At 42.8% G+C, this 21,200-nt stretch overlaps 1 protein-coding gene across 2 annotated transcripts in view; it reads right to left on the reverse strand.

Moving 5' to 3' along the window:
* Positions 1 to 21,200, reverse strand: part of DNAH9 (dynein axonemal heavy chain 9) — a 303,753-nt gene that overhangs the window by 30,263 nt on the left and 252,290 nt on the right. For both annotated transcript variants that reach the window (XM_090290843.1, XM_090290844.1), the window contains 4 exons: positions 19,530 to 19,700; positions 17,699 to 17,821; positions 10,563 to 10,756; positions 8,283 to 8,431 (listed from right to left, as the gene is read on the reverse strand). In XM_090290843.1, the coding sequence (XP_090146969.1) occupies positions 8,283 to 8,431; positions 10,563 to 10,756; positions 17,699 to 17,821; positions 19,530 to 19,700 (637 nt within the window). The remainder of the gene's footprint in view (positions 1 to 8,282; positions 8,432 to 10,562; positions 10,757 to 17,698; positions 17,822 to 19,529; positions 19,701 to 21,200) is intronic.

Genomic DNA, 21,200 nt, shown 5'->3' on the forward strand with positions numbered 1-21,200 from the left:
TTCAGGTGGTCTGGTTTACCATATTTTACACCGTATTAACCACCTCCCGTATTAATCCCAAGACAGAAAAGCTTTATCTCATTTCGCATGAATTAGAGTAAAGAGGCAAGACCTGAAGGGCTTTGCTGCAGGGGGGGTGCTCTGCTGGGGGCAGCTCGCTGACACCTGCTGGGTGTCCCTGGTGTCAGGAGTGGGGTAAGGGAATGGCTGCACCAACACAAACTCACAACCACACCACTGAAGCGAGGCAAGGCCCAGGAGCTGTCCTCCAGCCGGAGGAAGACTTTACACAAAGAAATGACCTAACAGAGTGGGCCAGTTTTACTTGGACATCAGCTATTAGCCCAATACAATAAAGTGTAGAGAAATTACATAATACTTTTTAGAGAAAAGGATCATAAAAATGTATAATACCACAAAGAAATCATTGAGCAATTTTTCTTGGAAGGTGAAGTACATAAAAGACAAAAAAATTTTAAGAAAAGAAAAAGAATACAATTCTGTACTTAAAATTTTTAGTTTTAGAGGAACTAATAAAATTGAATAGGCAATATATTAACTGTCAATATTGAACGTTTCTTTTAAATACTAAAAAAAGTATAGACTATCCTTCAACTGGATGAGACAAAGCAAAATGATGGCTTTTTGTAGTGAGGAGTAGTTATTATAGATTCAACTGAGATAAATCTAGGAAACACCCTTATTAAACTCTATAAATCCTGGCTGGCAATACATTTGATGTCAGCTTTAGAGCCAGGGGTATAAACTTGTTCCAGAGAAAATACCAGGATAAAAGCTGTCTGGATTATTAGATAGCCTTGGTGACATTTCTACTTACAAAAGAGCCTATTTCTTCTCTTTATTAGAAAGAGAAGGATATGGGAAAAGAGGGGCTTACAAAAGATTAGTTTGAAAACTACAGACCGGAGGGACTGCTGGGGACAAAGTCTAGCACGCGGAGGCCAGCGAGGGTCAGTGTGCATTAATCTAAGCTGCGGGCGCGACAGTGAGGCTGAAGAGAAGGAAATGGATCTTGGAGATGGTGAGAAGAGGGGAGATTTGATGGTGTTCGCGCTGGCTGAACATTCAGCTGAATCTGACCGCACCCCACTCAAGCCTTGTGACGTGCTGAGGCAACCTTTCAGAGTCTGTCTGTCTGCAATGTGGAGGCTCTTAGAATGCCTTTCCGGGTCATCAGCGAGCCCCCTAGCCAGTTATGTTCTCTTGGGATTTCACCTTCATATTGTTTTATGTTATGGCTTCTGTGCCCTGACCCTCACTGCTTTTAACTTATTTTTCCCTTTCTCTCTCTCTCATTCCTTTTTTTTTTTTTTGGTTACACAATCATATATTTTAAAAGGTATTCCCCTCAATATTTCCAGTACCCACCTGGCACCATATATACTTATTACGATATTATTGACTATTTTTCCTATGCTGTCCTTTACATCCCAGTGGTTATTCTGTAACTTCCAGTCTGGATTTCTCAGCCCCTCACCTTTTTCACCCAGCCCCTCCACCCCCTTCGCCTCTGGGAACCATCAGTTTGGTGTCTGTATCTATGGGTCTCTTTCTGTTGTGTTTGTTCGTTTTGTTCTTTAGATGCCACATGTAAATAAAACTGTATGGTACTTGTCTTTCTCTGACTGACTTTTTTCACTTAGCATAGCATATGCTAGGTCCATCCATGTTGTAGCAAATGGTAAGATTTCATTATTTTTTATGGTCAAATAATATTCTATTGTATATATGTACCATAGCTTTTTAATTCAGTCATCTATTGATGAGCACTTGGGTTGCCTCAATTTTCTGGCTATTGTGAATAACGCTGCAACAAACACAGGGGTGCATATATTCTTTTGAATTAGTGTTTTGGATTTCTTTGGATATACACCTAGAAGAGATATCGTTGAGTCATAAGGCAGAGCCATTTTTAATGTTTTTGAGGACCCTCCCTACTGTTTTCCACAGTTGTTGCACCAATCTGCATTCCCGTCAACAGTGCACTAGGGTTCCCTCTTTCCCACACAGTTGCTTACACTTGTTTATTGACTTATTGATGATAGTCATTCCAAAAGGTGTGAGGTGAGATCTCAGTGGGATTTGAATTTAAATTTCTCTGATGATTAGTGATGTAAAGCCTCTTTTCATATGTCTGTTGGCCATCTGTGTGTATGTCCTTTTGAAGAAGGGCTTATTTAGTTCCGCTGCCTATTTTTAAGTTGGATTATTATTTTTATTGGTGTTGAGTTGTAAGAGTTCTTTACAAATTTTGGATATTAATCCTATATCATTGGCAAATATTTTCTCCCATTCTGTGGGTTGTCTTTTCATTTTGTTGATGGTTTCCTTTGCTGTGCAGAAAACTTTTTAGTTTGATGAAGTCCAATTTGTTTATTTTTTATTTTGTTCCCCTTGCCTGAAAAGACATATCAAAAAATATTACTAAAAGAAATATTAGAGATTTTACTGCCTATGTTTTCTTCTAGGAGTTTTATGGTTTTGAGTCTTACATTTAAGTCTTTAATCCATTTTGAGTTTATTCTTGTATATGGTGTAAGAAGGTGGCCTAGTTTTAATTTTTGGCATGTATCTGTTAAATTTTCCCAATATCATTTATTGAGTAAACTCTCTTTACCCCATTTTATGTTCTTGACTCTTTCGTCACTTATTAATTGACCATATAGGCATAGGTTTATTTCTGGACTTTCTATTTTGTTCTATTGATCTATATGTCTGTTTTTATGCCAGTACATTGTTGTTTTGATCACTACTGCTTTGTAGTATAGTTTGATATCAGATACCACGATACTTCCAACTTTATTCTTCTTCTTGTTGTGGGTATTTGGGATCTTTTATGGTTTCGTATAAATTTTTGGGTTATTTATAGTTCTAGTTCTGTGCTATGTTGAATAAGAGTGGTAAAAGTGGATGTCCCTGTTTTGTCCCCAATCTTAAGGAAAATGCTTTTAGTCTTTCCCCTTTGAGTATCATACTAGCTGTGGGTTTGTCATATATAGCCTTTATTATGTTGAGATATGTTCCTACTGTCCTCACTTTGCTGAGTTTTCTTTATCATAAATGGGCGTTGCATTTTGTCAAATGCTTTTTCTGCATCTATTGATATGTTCATGTGATTTTTTTATCTTGTTTTTATTTATGTGGTGTTTCATGTTAATTGATTTGTGAATATTGTACCTACCTTGCATGCCAGGATAAACCCCTTCTGATTATGTTGTGTGATCTTTTAATACATTGCTATATTTGATTTGCTAATATTTTGTTGAGGGTTTTTGAATCTATATTCATTAAGAATATTGGCCTATAATTTTTTTTTTTTTTTTTGTAGCGTCTTTACCTGGTTTTGGTATTAGGATAATGCTGGCCTTGTAAAATGAGCTTGGGAGTCTTCCTTCCTCTTGAGTTTTCTGGAATAGTTTGAGAAGGAGGGGTGTTAGTTCTTCTTGAGTGTTCGGCAAAATTCACTTGTGAAGCCATCTGGTCCAGGACTTTTGTTTTTTGGGAGTTTTTGATTACTGCTTCAATTTCATTGGTTGTAATTGGTCTGTTTAGATTTTTTTGTTTCTTCTGGTTTAATTTTGAAAGATTGTATATTTCTAGGAATTTACCCATTTCTTTTAGACTGTTCAATTGGTTGGCATATATTTGTTCATAATATTATCTTACAATTCTTTGTATTTCTGCGGTATCAGTTGTTACTTTTGTTATTTCATTTTTTTTTTTTTTAAAGATTTTGCTTATTTTTAGAGAGAGAATAAGGGAGGGAGAGAAACATTGATGTATGAGAGATACATCAATCAGTTGCCTCTCACACGCCCCCTACTGGGACCTGGCCAGCATCCCAGGCACGTACCCTGACTGGGAATCAAACTGATGACCTTTTGGTTTACAGGCCTGCGCTCAATCCAGTGAGTTACACCAGCCAGGGCTTTTCTTTCATTTTTTATTTTATTTTTGTGGTCCTCTTTCTTTGTCTGAGATTCTTCTTGTTTCTTGAGGTAGGCCCGTAATGCTGTGAATTTCCCTCTTAGGACTGCTTTGTGTCCCATTAATTTGGGGCTGTTGTGTTCTCATTTTAATTTGTCTCAAGTTATCTTTTGATTTCTTCCTTGATCTCAATGTTAACTCATTTATTTTTTAGTAACATGTTATTCAGCCTCTACATGTTTGTGTTCTTTTCAATGATTTTTTTTGTAATTAATTTCTAGTTTCATATCATTGTGGTCAGAGAAGATGCTTTATATAATTTCAATCTTCTTACATGTATTGAGACTTGTTTTGAGTCCTAACACGTGGTCTATCCTAGAAAATGTTCTGTGTGCACTTGAAGAGAATGTATATTCTGTTGCTTCAGGGTGAAATGTTCTGATGATCAATTAAATCTAGTGTATTATTAAATGATTTAGTGTGTCATTTAAGGCCACTGTTTCCTTGATAATTTTCTGCCCAAAAGTTCTATTTATTGATGTTGATGTGGTGTTAAAATCCTCTACTATGATTGCATTACTCTTAATCTCTACCTTTATGCCCATCAAGATTTGCTTTGTATATTTAGTTGCATCTATGTTGAGTCCATAAATATTTTACATTTGCTTACTGGATTGATCCCTTATCATTATGTAGTGTTCTTTTTTTGTCTCTTATTATAGCCATTGTCTAAAAACCTATTTTGTCAGACCTAAGTATTGCTACCCCAGCTTTTGTTTTCATTTCCATTTGCATGAAATATATTTTTCCATTCCTTCGTTCTCAGTCTGTGTGTGTCTTTTGTCCTGAGGTAAATCTCTTGTAGTCTTGTTTTCTTATCTATTTACATTTAAAGTGATTATTGATAAATATGTATTTATTGCTATTTTATTCTTTATAACTATTCAATATGTTTTTCTTTTTTTCTTTCTTCTTCTTAAAAGGGCTCTTTGACATTTCTTTTAATACTGAATTGGTGGTAATGAATTCCTTTAGCTTTTTCTTGTCTGATAAGCTCTTTATTTCTTTTTCAGTTTTAAATGATAACCTTGCTGGGTAGAGTAGTCTTAGCTGTAGATCCTTGCTTTTCGTCATTGGAATATTTCACACTAATTCCTTCTGGCCTGAAATATTTCTGTTGATAAATCAGCTGGAAGTCTATGGAAGCTCCCTTATAGGTAACTGTCTTTCTCTTGTTGCTTTTAAGATTCTCTCTTTGTCTTTAATCTTTTGCATTTCAGTTATGATGTGTCTTGTTGTGGCCTCTTTGGCTTCATCTTGTTTGGCACTCTCTGCACTTCCTTGACTTGTGTGTCTTCTTACTTCACTAGGTTACAGAAGTTTCCAGTCATTATTTCTTCAATTATGTTCATGATCACTTGCTTTTCCTGTTCTCCTTCTGGTAACTTTATGATGCAGATGTTGTTATGCTTTGTGTTGTCCCAAAGGTCCCTTAAACTATCTTAATTTTTTAAAAATTATTATTTGTTGTTGTTGTTGCTCTGATTGGTTGTTTTATGCTACCTTGTTTTCCAAATCACTGATTCAGTCCCCTGCTTTATCTCACCTGGTGTTGATTCCTTCTAGGGCAGTGGTTCTCAACCTGTGGGTCGTGACCCCTTTGGGGGTCAAATGACCCTTTCACAGGGGTTGCCTAACACCATCGGAAAACACATATATAATTACATATTTTTTTGTGTGATTAATTACTATGCTTTAATTATGATCAATTTGTAATAATGAAAATACATCCTGCATATCAGATATTTCCATTACAATTCATAACAGTAGCAAAATTACAGTTATGAAGTAGCAACAAAGATAATTTTATGGTTGGGGGTCATCACAACATGAGGAACTGTATTAAAGGGTCGCGGCATTAGGAAGGTTGAGAACCACTGTTCTAGGGTATTCTTTATTTCAGGTATTGTATTCTTCATGTGTGACTTTGTCTCTTTTATGCTTTCTATTTCCTTTTTTATGCTGTTGAAATTCTCTGTATCTGGTAGATTGCTTGCCTCCATTTCATTTAGCTCTTTTTCTGGAGATTTCTCCTCTTCTTTTATTTGAGGTGTGTTTATCTATATCCTCATTTTGGCTGCCTTTCTGTATTTGTTTTTGTATATTAGGTAGATCAGCCATCTCTCAGTCATGGTAAGGTGGCCTAAGGTAGTAGGTGTCCTGTCAGACCCTGTGGCACGGTCTCCCTGGTCATCTTAGCTGAGTGGTCCAGGGATGCCTCCTGCACAGGTCAGTGAGCCCCCCTGTTACAGGCAAGTCTTGAATGCTGTTGTCCCATCCATGTGTGGGGTCGACCTTCAGGCTGGCTGATTCTGAGGATTGACCCTGACCACAGTGTATGAACTGTTGTGTGGGTGCTGACCAATGAAGCAGAATTCTTCTTAGTGGGTCCTGGTCCTTGACAAGATCTCCCTTTGGATATGTTGCTTATAGAGCTAATTGGATTCTGGTCTGATGTTGTCTGATGTCCAAAACTGGGTTTATTGGCTCTGGGCTTCTTGGGAGGGACTCCAATGCAGATGAATGTGAGATGCTGCCTGTAGCTAACCCTGGAAACCTGGTTGGAGCTACGAAGTGATCCACAGTTTGTGGTTGCCACTTTTGGGCCTGGGTGTGCATGAGAAGGGCCAAGCTGAACACCGAGGTCAGCTTTCACCAGCACTGAACCTAGGATAAAGTCAGTTAAAGGCCCATGGCACCCTGAGTTACAACTCTGTCTGCCTTTGCCTGCTGGCTGCCTGTAGGCTCAGTCACTGAAAGAGCCTCTGGCGGTATGTGAGTTACATGACTTAGGTTCTCAGTGTGTCACCACGTAGAGGCGAGGGGTGTTCATCAGACTGATACAGTCTCAAACTTTGTGCCAGTGCCTTGTCTTAGGCCCCTCAACACATGTCCCAGGGTACACCAAGGCCAGATGCCACCTGCCATGGGTCTGCAGACCTTAGTGGTGGAGCTGGGTCTCAGGGAGTCATCAGGGGAGGCCAGCAGAGTTTATCAGGCCCAAAGAGACCATGATTAGGTGGTGCTAAGGGAGGGCTCTGCACTGGTCGGGCATGTGAGGGAAGAATGGCTCTGTCTTAGAGCCACAGAACTCAGTCTGTCCCAGATTCTGCCCGACGCACCTGGAGAGCCTATGCTTGGCAGGTGGGGCTTCCAGGAGTTGGGAGCTCGGGGTTACTGGCTCTCCTGGGGGTGGGTGCTGCACTGGTCAGGCTTACGGAAAGGTGGGAAAAATGGCCCCTGTCCCAGTGCCACACAACTCAGTGTCTGACACCCCGAGACCACCTGGACCTCTACCCCCTGGCCCAGGAAGATAACTCATCTGCAGGGCACGAGCTCAGCAGGGCAGGGTGACAGAAAGTCAGGAGGGTGGGGCTAGAGCATTCCCCCAGGCTGATGCCGTAGAAGGGAGTGCTCGACCCAAGAGAGATGGCATCTGTGGGCAGTGTGGGAGAGGGAGGGACTCAGTACAGTGACCCTGGCAGCCGTCTCTTCGGCTCTCTCCTAGGAGCCGCACACAACTCCTCGCACAACTTTAGTCTGCTCCGAGCTTCCCTCTCTCTGCCAGGTCCCAAGATGAATGGCTGTGAATGAGATATTGTGTGTTGGGCAGGGAAATGGAGGCAGAACAATGAGTCCCCAAAGGTGTCCACGTCCCAGTCCCCCGAACCTGTGTACAGGGACTCTGCAGGTGTGATTAAATTAAGGACTTTGAGTATGGGAGATAACCTTAATTATCTGTGTAGGCCAATATCATCCTGGTCCTTATGAGGAAAATAGGGAGCCCCATTTATGCTTCCAACCTCTAGAACTGTAGAACAATAAATCAGTGCTATTTTAAGTCTCTACGTTTATGGTAATTTGTTGGAGCAGTACTAGGAAACGAATAATGTAAAGTGGGCCGGAGCAATAGGGAGGAACTGGAGAAGGAAGTTCCCTGTAAGCCCATTAAGGAGCCTGAACTTAATTCTGAGGGCAGTGAACCTATGCAAGGAGCACGCTTGTATTTCAGAATAATCGTTCCAGCCACAGTAAGGGGAACAGGTGGGTGGCAGGACAAAATCTCCTCGGAAACCTGATACATGGGTTCCACCTTACAGAGCCCAGAGCAGCGGTCCCCTGGTGTGGGTTCAGCAGTGACCCTGATTTCTGTATGGTTAGTGAACGCTGAGTATTGCGCCATGAGTCTTGTATCTGGAATGGTGAACCTGAGAGATGCCAAGAGTAAAGGTGCATGGGGCCGGTGCAGCCTCGGCCCCGAGACAGTTTCTCACCTTGACTTTCCACATCCTTCAGTGGGTCCACCCCTGGAGACAGGATAAAGAATATGGGAGTGGCTGGTCCTGATTCTTCAAAGGAGGCTGCAAAGTCTAACGCTCTCCCCACGGTGTATTTGCTTCCCAATGTCTCCTCAACAAAATCTCTTCCAGAAAAAAAAGTACACACGTGTGTATCAGTCACAAAATAATAACACGTGAGAAACAGAGGTCTATAGAAATGGAAGGATGTGCTCAAGGTCATGGGCTTGGTAGTTACAGAGCTAGGACCAACTCCAAAAACTACTTATTAGGTTGACACTTAAAACTTGAAACCTGTGTTGCCAGGTGCACCTCAGGTGCCCGTCTGCTCACTTAGATCTGGGCTCCTAAATCTGCATACGCCCAGGCCACCGCCGACCCCTCTGTGAAGCCTGGTGTCCTGCCACATCGCCACCACCCACCGGAAGACTACCAGAACCAACGCCCTCTGAATGCTCGCTGGCAGCGAAATCCTCCGTACTTCTTTTCCTTGTGATCCTCCACCTATAATTTAAGGCCCTCCAGTCCTCGATTCCTTCACGTTCTACCATGATCTGCATTTCCTTTCATCTCATCTCACTTCCCAATGTTCCCTTCCAAACTGTCCCATTTTACACTAAATAAAACCTCGAAGCTGCAACCACTTCCTGACCATCTGGTCCAGCCCCTGGCCTTGACTCTCCCCCAAGGACGTGATTTCTCCTGTAGCCTTTCAGCTGGGCTCGTTCTCCTGCATCTGATGCATCTCAGCATCGAGGGGTGGGATCACGCGACTGATGGCCATTATTTATGAACCATCACTTCTCTGCCCGTGTGGCTCCGCTGTGGGTCGTTTCCCCAGGCTGCGCCACCACCACAGCTGCTTGTCCACGGTCACCGTACCCGTTCAGGGAGCACTTGGACACTTGGCTCATGGGCTTGCACCAGCCAGAATGACATCAGCGTCCATGTGGACAGTCCTCCAGATGCTTAACCATCTTCATTTCTCCCCGACTCCAGCCACCCGAGTCCACGGCCACACCCTCATCCGCATTACTACCTGGGAACTTTTTCTATGTCTGAAACCACAAACAGAAACATCCCACTCTCTGACCTAACTTTTTATCCTTGCAGTTCTTTGAGCAATTCACCTTCTTTCACTTTTTCTTTGCCCTTGTTGGTGCTACTCCAAATCTGTATCCGGGCCTCCCTCATGTTTTTCTTTTTTAAATCATTCCTTTATCCTCTTCTTTCCTATCCAAAGTCCACGACCTATAACTTTTTTATTTTAAAACAACTTTCTTGAGGTATAACTGACATACCAGAAAGCTCACTCATTTTAAGTATACTATTCAATAATTTTAAATAAATTCACTAAATTGGACAATCTTCACCATAAACTAGTTTTAGAACATTTCATCCTGCTAACAAGGTTTTCGTGCCTATTGAAGTAATTGCCATTCCCATCCTCCAGCCCCCAGGCCACTACTAATCTGCTTTCTGTCTCTATAGATTGCATGGCCTATGACTTATAGTCACTCTCTTGCCAAAACCTCACTTCTCCTACCTACCTCTTATTCCAATACACCAACTTGGAATGGCTGGTGTTCTGGATCAACTTAACTCAGAATCTACACCTGGCCTGTTGTATGCAAAATCATCTAATGGTGAGCTCTGGAGCCATGATGTATGCAGAATCTTTACTAGGAGGACCCTCAGTGCTATTTGTAATTCATCAAGTTTCCCTGGTCAGCCTTCTATCATTTTTTTCACAGATTCTACTTCAAATTTTCTTCACTCTCCTCTAATCTCCAACCCTGCTACCGCCCCTTTCACGTAAACTCAGTAGAAGATCTTGCTTCCTGCTTCTCAGAGAAAATAGAAATCATCACATAAAATCCTTCTCAACTTTCTACCATCCTTCTACAAGCTTAACAACAGCCATACCCATCTTTCTCTCTCTCTCTCTCCGTCTCATGAAAGAGATGTTCTTCCTGCTAAGGATGACCCTTCCATCTGTGCTCTGGATCCCATCATCTCCAGCCAGATTCCATGTGGCCAGCATCCTCCTCAGTGCTGATATTGATGAGTACCTCTTTCCACACTCTGAACCCACGTGGTAGGAAAATACACAGCCAACACAGGCCTCAGGAGATTTTGGATGTTGGTACAAAGACTCCCATTACTATAAACACCTGACTTTTGTGCTCAGCCCTACTAGCGGCCATACTGAGACTGCCCATGCCTGTCCCGGGCCACCCCCGCCCCACCCCCTACCTCATGGCGTAGGTCATCCTGTCGGGCCGCATGGCTCTCATCATGCAGAGGCGCTGCAGGGCAGTCTTATTCTTCCATTCCTGTGGGAACTTCTCCTTCTCAGGACATTCTGATTCGACAAACTTTTTCCAGCTCTTGGCAGACCCCTCGATGTCCCGATCCAGATTATAGAATTCTTCCATGGATGACAGCACCTAGGAAATTTCAGAGAATCTTTCTCTGAAATGCAGTTCCTCAGAGCTACAATTTGCATTGTATTGGGGTTAAGGAGCAAGAGCTTATTATAGACATATTTCTCTCATTTATACTCTTTTCTGGAGCCTTGAATCTTCCTCTAGGTAAACTCAAGGAAGAGGAAGGATTTTGATCAGCTCACCTTTAGCAAACTGCCCTAATAACATGCAAGGTTTAGCAGTTGAAACATCTGGAACATTAGCAGCAGAAGCTGAGCAGCACCTGCCTGCAGGGTATTTTGTGGAAAGGGGACAGGAAGCGACGCCATGATTTTTCTGTTCCTGGAGCCTGTACACCTTAGGAGTCTGACCCCTCCCTTTCATTTCCATATTCATTCTGCCAGCAAATCCTGTCAATTCCTCTCTCAAAATGGCTCTAGAATCATTGACTGTGTATTAAGGGCAACTCTAAACTTCCATGAATTGCCTGCTTCTGTAAGGATTGAGTCCAAATGCACAACTTGTAAATCAAATCCCTCCAATCCAACCAGTTAACCGGTCAGCCTATTACCCTCCTACTCTGTCTGAGCATGTCTGGCCCCAGGCTTGGAACCAGGCCAGACTCATCCCCACCTCCATTCTTTGGTTTTAGTGCTTTCACTACGTCAGAGGTGCTGTCTTCTCTCCTTTCTTGTGCTGCTCATGACTGATTATATTTCTTAAGGTTCTGCAAATTATTAAAATAGAGTTTAAAGTCAGCAATGCACACCCCCCCCCCATGTCTCTTCTTTAACCTGGAACACACAGTCCCCGCTGCCCTTCTTTTGTGACCACAGAGGTGATATCTTTTATAATTAAGATCGACTCCGTTTTTGGATATTTGACTGCTGATAGCTTTTTAGCCTTATCCCTCTCACCTCCTCTTTGGCTCCACAGCTGGGCAAGCTGATCAGTAGGCCAGGGCACTCCTCTGGTGCTGGATGAAAGGTGCATCCCGCGAGCCCCAGCCCATGCCCAGGAGTCTGCCCTGACCCAGCCCAGACTTCCATAAGGACCCCAAGGTAGTCTCCTTTCCCAGCTCTCTTAAGCCATTTATGGACTGCTTGGGGGCGTATAAATAATAAACTTTTCCATACCTTCTCATGGATGTGTGTGGCCACTATCTGTTGCCATTGGAAACAAATTTGGGGTGGGTCCAAACTGTTTTCTCAGAGCGGCCACACAAACACCACTACTCACTTAGACACCAAGTTACCTGCAGCCTTTCCGCTGTCACTCAACTCTGCTTGTACATTTGTTCTCTCCAATGAGGTTAAAGAGTAGACTTTGTCCGAAGCACCTGCTACAAGGCCATGAATTTTATGGAATGCACACATTCTTGTTATTTGAATTCATTCATTCATTCGATATTGATCAAATGCATACCACATGCCAGGTACTTGGGAATACAAAGGTGAACAAAACAAAAAAGACACATGCCTTCCAAAGGAGCTTGCAGTCCTCAGCTCAAGAGGACAAGGAGAGAAGTGAGGCCTTAGTAAGTATGTAAAATTCTGCTGGGCAGAGAAAAGGAAAGGGCATTGCATGGGGTAGGATTCACTAGGGCCAAAGTCTGGAGAAGGAAGAGTGTGGGGTGTGAGAGAAAGGAGTGTGACTGTGTCTTAGAGGTGACAAGGGGAGACTAAGTTGGAGAGAGATGGATACAGTTGGCCTGGGCTTGCCTAGCTCTTTGTCCATGTGGGTGAACACATGCCCTGTCTTTTGTGCCCTTTCCTTGGGCTCTGGGCTTGTCAGCTTCACCCTGACCACCGAGAGCAGGGAACACATCTTCATGAGCGCTGAGAAGTGGAGCGGAGTTGTGTGTGGGATGGTGGAGGAGGTGCCAGGAAACGAGAGTTCTGGTCCCAAGGACACCTCTTGTGAGCCTCTTATGACTTGGACCTGTTTTTAAACTTCTGTGGGCTTTGATTTTCTCATTTGGAAAATGAGTCCAAGTAATTGTTTGCATAGCTCACACTCTAATGTAGATACAAGTGCTTTGAAGGCTCTAAAGCCCGTCCTTGTGCTTTCTCGCGGCTTCTGCAGTTATTGAATTGTGATCGCTGGCTTACTTGTCTGTTTCTCCCACAAGATGGTGAGTTCCCAGTGGGCAAGAACTTTCTTAGTCATCGTTGTATGCCTTGGGCATAGCAGGCTGCGTGGACCTTAGGAAGTGCTCAATGAATACGGTTTGACATCTGGGCGGCCGGCAGGAAGGCTCTTGACAAGGCTGAGAAAAGCTGCAGCTGCTGTAATTATTTCTCTCTGTGTGGAGGAGCTCACTTTCATCTTCTCTCAGGCAGCACTTCAGCCCTCTTCCCAGCTTGCATCATCACAACGCCTTCTTCGGTCCCTTCACCCCTCTGGCGTCACCGCAATGTTGAACAAATGACCCTGCCTTCAGTGACCCCAGCTGCCATGGCTGGGGCGGAAACACACTTGCATGCAGCTCTGGATGGAGCACAATTGCAACATTTAATCTTCCAAATGAGGGAAAGGCATTTCTAATAAGTTAAATGGAAATGACTAATTAACCTAATTACATTGGACTGTGTAGCAAAATACCACTGTGCTAAATTGGCATCCAGAGTGGTAGTGAGGGGCCTTCATGAAGGCTAACAAAGGCATGGATCACAGATGAGATTTTGTAATAAAGAGCAGAACATGCCCAGTACCCTTAAGTTAAGCATTGATGAAACTTAAATTCTTACAAAGGACACTAATAAAAGTAATATTTCATCACAAAGATTTCATTCATTACCTGCCTATTAGTTCTGCTGGGGCAGCAGGCAATCCATCTTCCTCATCAGATAGAACAATTAAAGAGTTTTGTTTTATCATGACCTATTCAATTATTTTGTTTCTTTAGGCTGAAACAGAGGACCACAGGCTAGGTGGCTTAAAAGAGCAGAAAGTTATCACCTCACATTTCCAGAAGCTAGAAGTCTGAAATCAAGGTTTTGGCAAGCCATGATCCCTCCAAAAGGCCTCAAGGGGCAGGTCCTTCCTTGCTGCTCCCAGCTCCCGGTACCCAAGGCCTTCCTCGGTTTGTTGCAATGTCACCTCTATCTCTGCCTCCATCCTCTGCGTCTTTGTGTCTCTTCCCTCTTGTAAGAGAATCAGCCATATTGGATTATGGTCCATCCTACTGACCTCAGCCTAACTTGGCTACACCTGCAAAGACCCTATTTTAAAATAAGGCCGCATTTACAGATCTGGGAGGTTAGTTTTTCAACCTGTCTTTTGGGGGAACACAATCCACTCCATCACAGTTACGATTATCAGTTACCCATCTTGAAGGTGCAGACGTGCTGTGGTTTATATGGGTTGTGCCTTACAGAATTTGTCCACAGAAGGACAAATTGAGGGATAGTGAGTTGCCCAATTGGGCTAAATCCGGTCGCCTTTCATTCTATTCTCCCACAAAGCCCTCTGCAGCAGAAGTCACAGAGAGTAAATGATTCAACAGCACTCTTTACAACTGTAAAGCTACTGTGCAATTTAGTTCCATTCCTCTTTTCACAAAAGAGGTTGTTTGGTTTGCTTTTCTTCCCTTTGCTTTTTTTGTTTGGTTTTGTCGGCTAAGCTCATCTGGCTGTTCAAAGGCTTTTGCAAATGAGTGAAGTTTTATCTCTCTCTCTCTCTCTGAGTTTGTTCTGTGGAGCAGCCAAGTCCAGTCCCATCAAACACAAGCACCGTACAGGACGCGAGCAGGTGAAAACACAATGGGATGTGTGTGCGCATCACTGAAGCCTTTGATAAATGCTCTTTTTAAGTGTTCAGTTGGATTTCAGCCTAAAGAAACAAAATAATTGAATAGGACATGATAAAACAAAATTCTTTAACTGTTCTAGCTGATGAGGAAGATGGATTGCCTTGTTTCCCCAGCAGAACTAATAGACAGGTAATGAATGAAATCTTTGTGATGAAATATTGCTTTGACTAGTGTCCTTTGTAAGAATTTAAGTTTCATCAATGCTGAACTTGAAGGTATTGGGAAGACCTGGGAAATGAAGATAATAGCCATAACCATAACCAGCTTCTATTTACTGAATATTTATAGGTCTGACATAACCCTGTGAGGTCAGTATTATAATGACCTTTTTTTGTGTGTGGAAGATTCTGCTTTATTATTTATTTTTTTAAATATATTTTATTGATTATGTTATTACAGTTGTTCCAATTTTTTCCCCCTTTGCCCCCCTCTGCCTGGTACCCTCTTAGTTCATGTTTATAGGTCATGCTTATAAGTTCTTTGGCTTCTCCATTTCCTATACTATTCTTGACATCCCCCTGCCTCTTCTGTACCTACCAATTATGCTTCTTAATCCCTGCACCTTTTCTCCCATTCCCCACTTTCACCTCACTCAGAACTGCTTTCCAGAACTTATTTTCCACGAGGACATCAGACTATATCATGACTCTCAAGCTCTAGAGCAGTACTGTCTACTAAGGTGGTCACTGGCCATATGTGAGTATAGAGCAAATACAATGTGGCCAATGTGACTGAAGAAATAAAATTTTAATTGTATTTAATTTTAACTATTTAAAATTTAAATTTGGAAATTGGAACTTGCTTTAGTGATTGCAAAACTTTTAAGTATTTTTGGAACAACTTGGGCATATGAATCAACTTTTTTAACTCTAAAATTTTATGAAACATAAATTCAAATTAAGTATTTCTGATGAAGGTTTAGCATCTAATTGAGAAGTGCTATAACTGCAAAAAATCCAGACTTAGTACAAGAATATAAAATATTTCATTGGTAATATTTATAACAATTACGTATTAAAATAATAATATTTGAGCTTTTTGGGTTAAAGAAAATATATTATCACAATTAATTTTATTTATTTTTGTATATTTTTTAAATTGATTTTTTTTGATAGAGAGAAACATGAAACAAGGATTTGTTGTTCTACCCATGTAAGCATCCATTGGTTGGTTGACCCTTATATGTGCCCTGACTGGGGAGTGAACCTACAACCCAGGTACATCAGGATGATGCTCCAACCAACTGAGCTACCCGGCCAGGGCCTCATTGACTTCTTATTACATTTTTAATATATGACTACTAGAATATTTTTAATTGCATATGTGACATATATTATATATTTTTTGGACAGTGATACTCTGGAGTATCCATTCATTCATACTTTACATAGCCTAGAAGAGTTGATGGTTTTCCATATGTATGCTCTGCATTTATTATAATTGTTCTTAGGCATTTTGTAACTTATGATTTTGTTGCTGTTGTGAATGGAGTTCCCCCTTGTTTTTTCCCCAACATATTATTCCCCTTCTCATTTGCCAGACTGGGTCCAGAATGACAAATACAGTTAATAAATAAAAACCAAATCACATCTTTATTATTTAGATCAGGGATCAACAAACTGCAGCTTGCAGGGCCAATCTGGCTCATCACCTGTGTTTGTAAATAAAGTTTTATTGAAACTCAGCTATTCCCACTTGCTTATATATTGTTGTGACTCTGGTAAAGTTGAGTAGTTGTGAGAGGATCTGACTCTCAAAGTCTAAATATTTACTATGTGGCCTTGTACAGAAAAAGTTTGGTGACCCCTGATTTAGATACAGCCATAAAAAAATAATTTAAAAAATAGCCACAGACTCTGAAAAAAGGGTTAGAGAAACACTTTAGGCAATGGCAGCATGAGTGGAATTAGCCTTGAATCTCCTAAGATGAATCCTTTGAGGGGGAAGTATGCATATAAATGATTAAGTGTGTGGCTTAGTTATAAAGTAAACGAAACTTGAATGGCTCTCAAGGGAATGATGCTGAGTGAACAAGCCAGTCTGAAAAGATTACACAGTGTGTATTTCCATTTACAGGACATTCTGGAGATGACAAAATTAGACAAACAGAGAACAGACCCAGTGGTGGCCAGGAGTTAGGGGTTGGGGGAGGGAGGCGGGCGACATGAGGGGTCTTGGTGCTGATGAAATTTTCTGTGTCTTGACTATGGTGGTGATTACATGAATCTTCACATGTAATAATACTAAACACAGACACATACATGCACACACAATGTGAGTGCACAAAAAACTGGTGAAATCCGAACAAGATGAGTGGACTGTAACAATGTCAACATCCTGGGTGTGACATTGTACTACAGAAACGCAAGATGCTACTGTTTGGGGAAATGGGGTGCAAGGAACATCTCCTTTCTTGTAACTGGCATGTGAATCTACATTATCCTCAACATTTAGTAAAATACATAAAGAGAAAGAAAGCCAACACAGGACTTCAGACTCATACTACTTTGTGCTATGAAAGGGGTATAAAGCGCAGCACATGTCAAGGACCCTAACCGGGCTCACCGTGCGCAGAGGCCAGTCCTCCCCCAGCTCCTGCGCCGCCCTGGCTGCTCACTCTTGGGGGCGGCAGAGACTGACCAGCTGCCCCCCTGGAGGCGGGCCTGCGTTTCTAAGGTGCGCAGGAGCTGTGAGGTGTGCTTGACCAGGATAATCCCAGGCCGGACGCATCCCCTGCATTGAGGCTGAGTTAGGATTCACACGAAGGTGCCTGAACAGAGTCTGGCACCTGTTTCGTGCAAGTGCTGTTGCGGCGTCTCCACCCAGCCCGGGGGCCTCACGGAGGAGCCCACAGCGCAGCCTCAGGCACGGGCAGGTGACAGGCAGGTGACAGGCAGCCCAGCCGGCCAGGGCAGCTGCAGGGTCGCACTGCTCCCTCACACCCTGGAGGCAGAGCCCTCGCACCAGCCCGCACCGGCTCCTTCTCCGTCCTCTGCACAGCCTTCCTGCGGGCCAGGAAAGTGAGCTGCGCTGTGGGGCGCACCTGTGCTCACACAGCTCCACGGTGAACCCCAAAGAGAGCCCTGCTAAAGTGTCAGACACGAACTCCATTTCTCGGGAACCTGATATTTCTAGGGACCGGTACTGACCTTGATGGCCCCCCAGGCCTGATGGGAGAGGAACTCCACGGGGCTGGAGACGCCCGTCTGCACCGGGGCTCGGAGCAGGAAGTCCAGCTCTGCGGCGCCCACCTCCTGGGCCTGGAGGAGAACCTGCAGCGCAAGGGGGGTGGGGGTGGGGGCGGTGACACCGCGTTTCCTCAGCGGGTGGCAGTCGCAGGGCCGTCACTCAGTGTGACTGGGCTCCTTCTAGCCCTAGAACTTGCCCATCGATTGCAATTGGCAAAAGAAGGTAGAAGAAAGTGTGCACCTGTGCGAATCACTGCTGTGTGCGTGTGACACCCTAAATACCAGCGGGACGTGCGTGTGCAGTGAGTGACTATATAACAGTGTATGTATCTCAATCATACATGCCATGGAATACATTCCTGCCACCTCTTGAGAAGGACACATACAAATGACGTGATTTGAAGAGTGTCAAAGTAACATGTGCGTATATGCAACAAAGAAGTACATATATGAATCCACAATGCTAAAGGGTTTCTAGAATAAGGGAGAGGCCAGTGAGCAGGCGTCGGGAATTAATTTGACTAAACCTTCTGTAATGGTTTTGAATCGGGTCTTGGAGAAGCTAAGAGATGGGACTCTTTACCCAGGAAGAGAAGGCTTTCCAGGGAGGAGGCAGTGGAAAGCGCAGACTGGGAGGGAATTGGTCAGCTGTGTGCAGGGCAGCATGAAGCAAGCTCTTGTTCGAGCTGCTTCGTGCTGAGAGGTACTTGGAAATTGTTCTCCCCTCTTCACATGGTGTCCTCTGCTGAGCAGTTACAGATGGAAATATTCACTAAGAAAAAATGGTTCGGTCAGTTTGAGACAATAGGCTAGAAATGGTAGATGAGGTGGAGAAGCCCTTATAGAGCGAAGCTGAAATATTTATGAGGGGAGAAGAGTAAAATCTGGGGTGGAAGCTCCTTGGGGTCCAGGGCCATAAGTAGCAGGAGGGAGATGAGTCTATGTTGGGGCTCTGGTCCCTTTTGTGAGGGCCAAGCTGCCTTCTCTGCCAGAATGGGGGATGCAGAGGGTGAGAGACAAGCCATGCTAATACTCCCCACGAATCCAGCCTTTGAGACACCCAGAATCAGCGCAGAAGTGACCCTGGAACATCTGACTTTGAGGACTGCAAGAGGCCTCGGATAATCTCGTCTGTGCTCCTAATTTATATATGGAAAAATTCCAGTGCTCAGTGATAAGTACAAGGAAATAAATTGTCATGGTTTTTTGATGTTAAAAAGAAATAGAAGACAAGGGTTTCTAATTAATATTGGAAGTCCCTAGTGCTCCAAACCCTTGAGAATCATAGCTCTAAAAGATATTTTTAAGGTCAAGACTGCTATAACTACAGAAAGACATTTGCAATTTCTTATTCCAGGGGGATGTTGGGACATTAAACTTGCAACCCCAAAAGTAAATAATCAATGAGGGATTCTCTAAGATAGTTCGTACTGAATCTCAGAAAGTGTCTATTAGCATGGCCAAGCAGTTTCACCTTGATGCCTGTTTGGATTGATTGGTAGTAGCTACTGGAGGGCTACTCATATATTGAGGAGGATCATAGATCATCCAGGATCAGCAAGAAAACGTGCCAGTGATTGATTAAGCAGTTCTGCCATGAGCGGGACGATGATGGGGCGCGTGCATGTACCTAATAGGACCTTCTTGTCTGACCCCTCTGCTTAGAGCTCAATAGTCTTCACATGCTATAGGAAATGATGTTAAAAGATTGTTTTTTTTTTTTTTTTAACACTTGCTGATTGGACACTAGAATATGACTTGTCTTCTGGAAACTTCTTCAATTCACTTTTACCTGAAAGGTGAGCTGGGTAAGGTATGTCAGCTTGTCACACTCGAAGAGCCCGCGGGTGGTGTACTGGTACGTGGAGAAGGTGATGCTATCGATTAGATTGGCCACTCGCTTCTTGAGACTCTCGTCCGGGGCAGCCTTCTGCACAGCCTTCTGGAAGACGATGCCGAAGGCCTGGGGGTGGGGGGAGGTAGGACATGGGTAACTCACACAGCTGTCTTTGTTTACAGCGAGTAGTCCTACCCGTGAAGAACATTATAATTTCCGAGTCACAGAAATGCTTTCCTGGCATATCCTGCCAAGAAGGGTCAGCCGCAACAAGAAAACTTTTGTCTTTGCTGTTTTCTTAGTTTGCTCATATGAATTATTATATTGTCAAAAAGTGGCAAAGCTATGGGGCATGCAGAGCAGAGCCTATGTTTTGATCAGTGAAAAATAAATCACCAGTGGCCAAAATAATTAAATCCAGTGAGTTTGGTTATATAACTACCTGAAAATTAAACACAGTCAACAATAACCAGCTGGAACTGTTATTTCACCCGCTAGATTATAAAATTCTTGATGGTAGAACCAGTGTTTTGTACGATTTTGTTGTCTAAAAGAGACCCTTGAGCATGACAGGCACTCAGAATATTTTTCATTAGTTACTTTTCCTTTGGTAATGATCAGAAGCTCAGGTGCTCTCTTCTTTCTGTTCACTCTGCAGTCATCTGATGGGTCCCCTAACATGTCCCTTCTCCTCGTGGACTCTCCTTGCAAAGCTGGGAGCACAGGCTGCTTTGGGTCCCCCCTCTGAACTATTCATTACAGGCATAATATGAAATAAAAGTCACAGAAGTTAATTTTCCATTGTTTTAAACTTTGATACAGACTTTTAATAAAAATACATTTAAGAATGGTGCATTTTGAATGTTATATGATTAGAATGAATCATTAAAAAATCAAAATGTAATTGGGTCTTTTCCATTTTTGGTTATGCAGATTTCTTTTCTCTATTTTCGTTTTATTGCCTTAAGGAGAAAAAACCCTTAGGGTTTTCTAACACCAGGCAGTTGAAACTCAGTGGGAAATGTATAAATTTGTGCCTCAGTATATCCTCATTTGCAAACTGGGGAAAAATGTGAATTCCTCTGTTTAGTCCACAGTTCCATGTGTTTCCTGTTAACAAAGCCCTTGCAGGTTTTCTTCATTCAGTTTTGATGAGCCAAGCAAAATCTTCTGACTCCCTTCACCCCAGTACGTTCTGATGTTCACCCTCACTTGGTAGGCTTTCAATTGGAGTAATAGCTTGTTGGAAGCTCATAACATTACCGGGCACCACACAGAGCTGTTGGGGAAGCTTCTAAGTCCACAGAGACCAAGCAGATACTTCTCCCTGCTGGTTACCAAGGCTTTTCTCTAAAACTCAAAATGACAGTGGTCTATAAAGAATCTCTAGTTACTAAGTTTCAACAAGGTGATTCACAATTCAGGAAAAGATCTAAATACGTTTTAAAAAGCTAGGTACATTTTACATTTTCTTTGCACTACAGTGATTTTGCCTCTCGTTTCCTTTCTACCCTGAAAAGAACCCGTCTTTTGCTCTTATTTCTGGGTTTTGAACAGCTCGGTGCTGGGCCTGATCTTGACTTTCATGGCTTCCTCCGGAAGATCTATCCTGCCCACAAGATCTCA

This window comes from Furipterus horrens, unplaced genomic scaffold (assembly GCF_987537825.1).
Source record: "Furipterus horrens unplaced genomic scaffold, mFurHor1.1.pri manual_scaffold_11, whole genome shotgun sequence".
In the NCBI taxonomy this organism is placed as follows: domain Eukaryota; kingdom Metazoa; phylum Chordata; class Mammalia; order Chiroptera; family Furipteridae; genus Furipterus; species Furipterus horrens.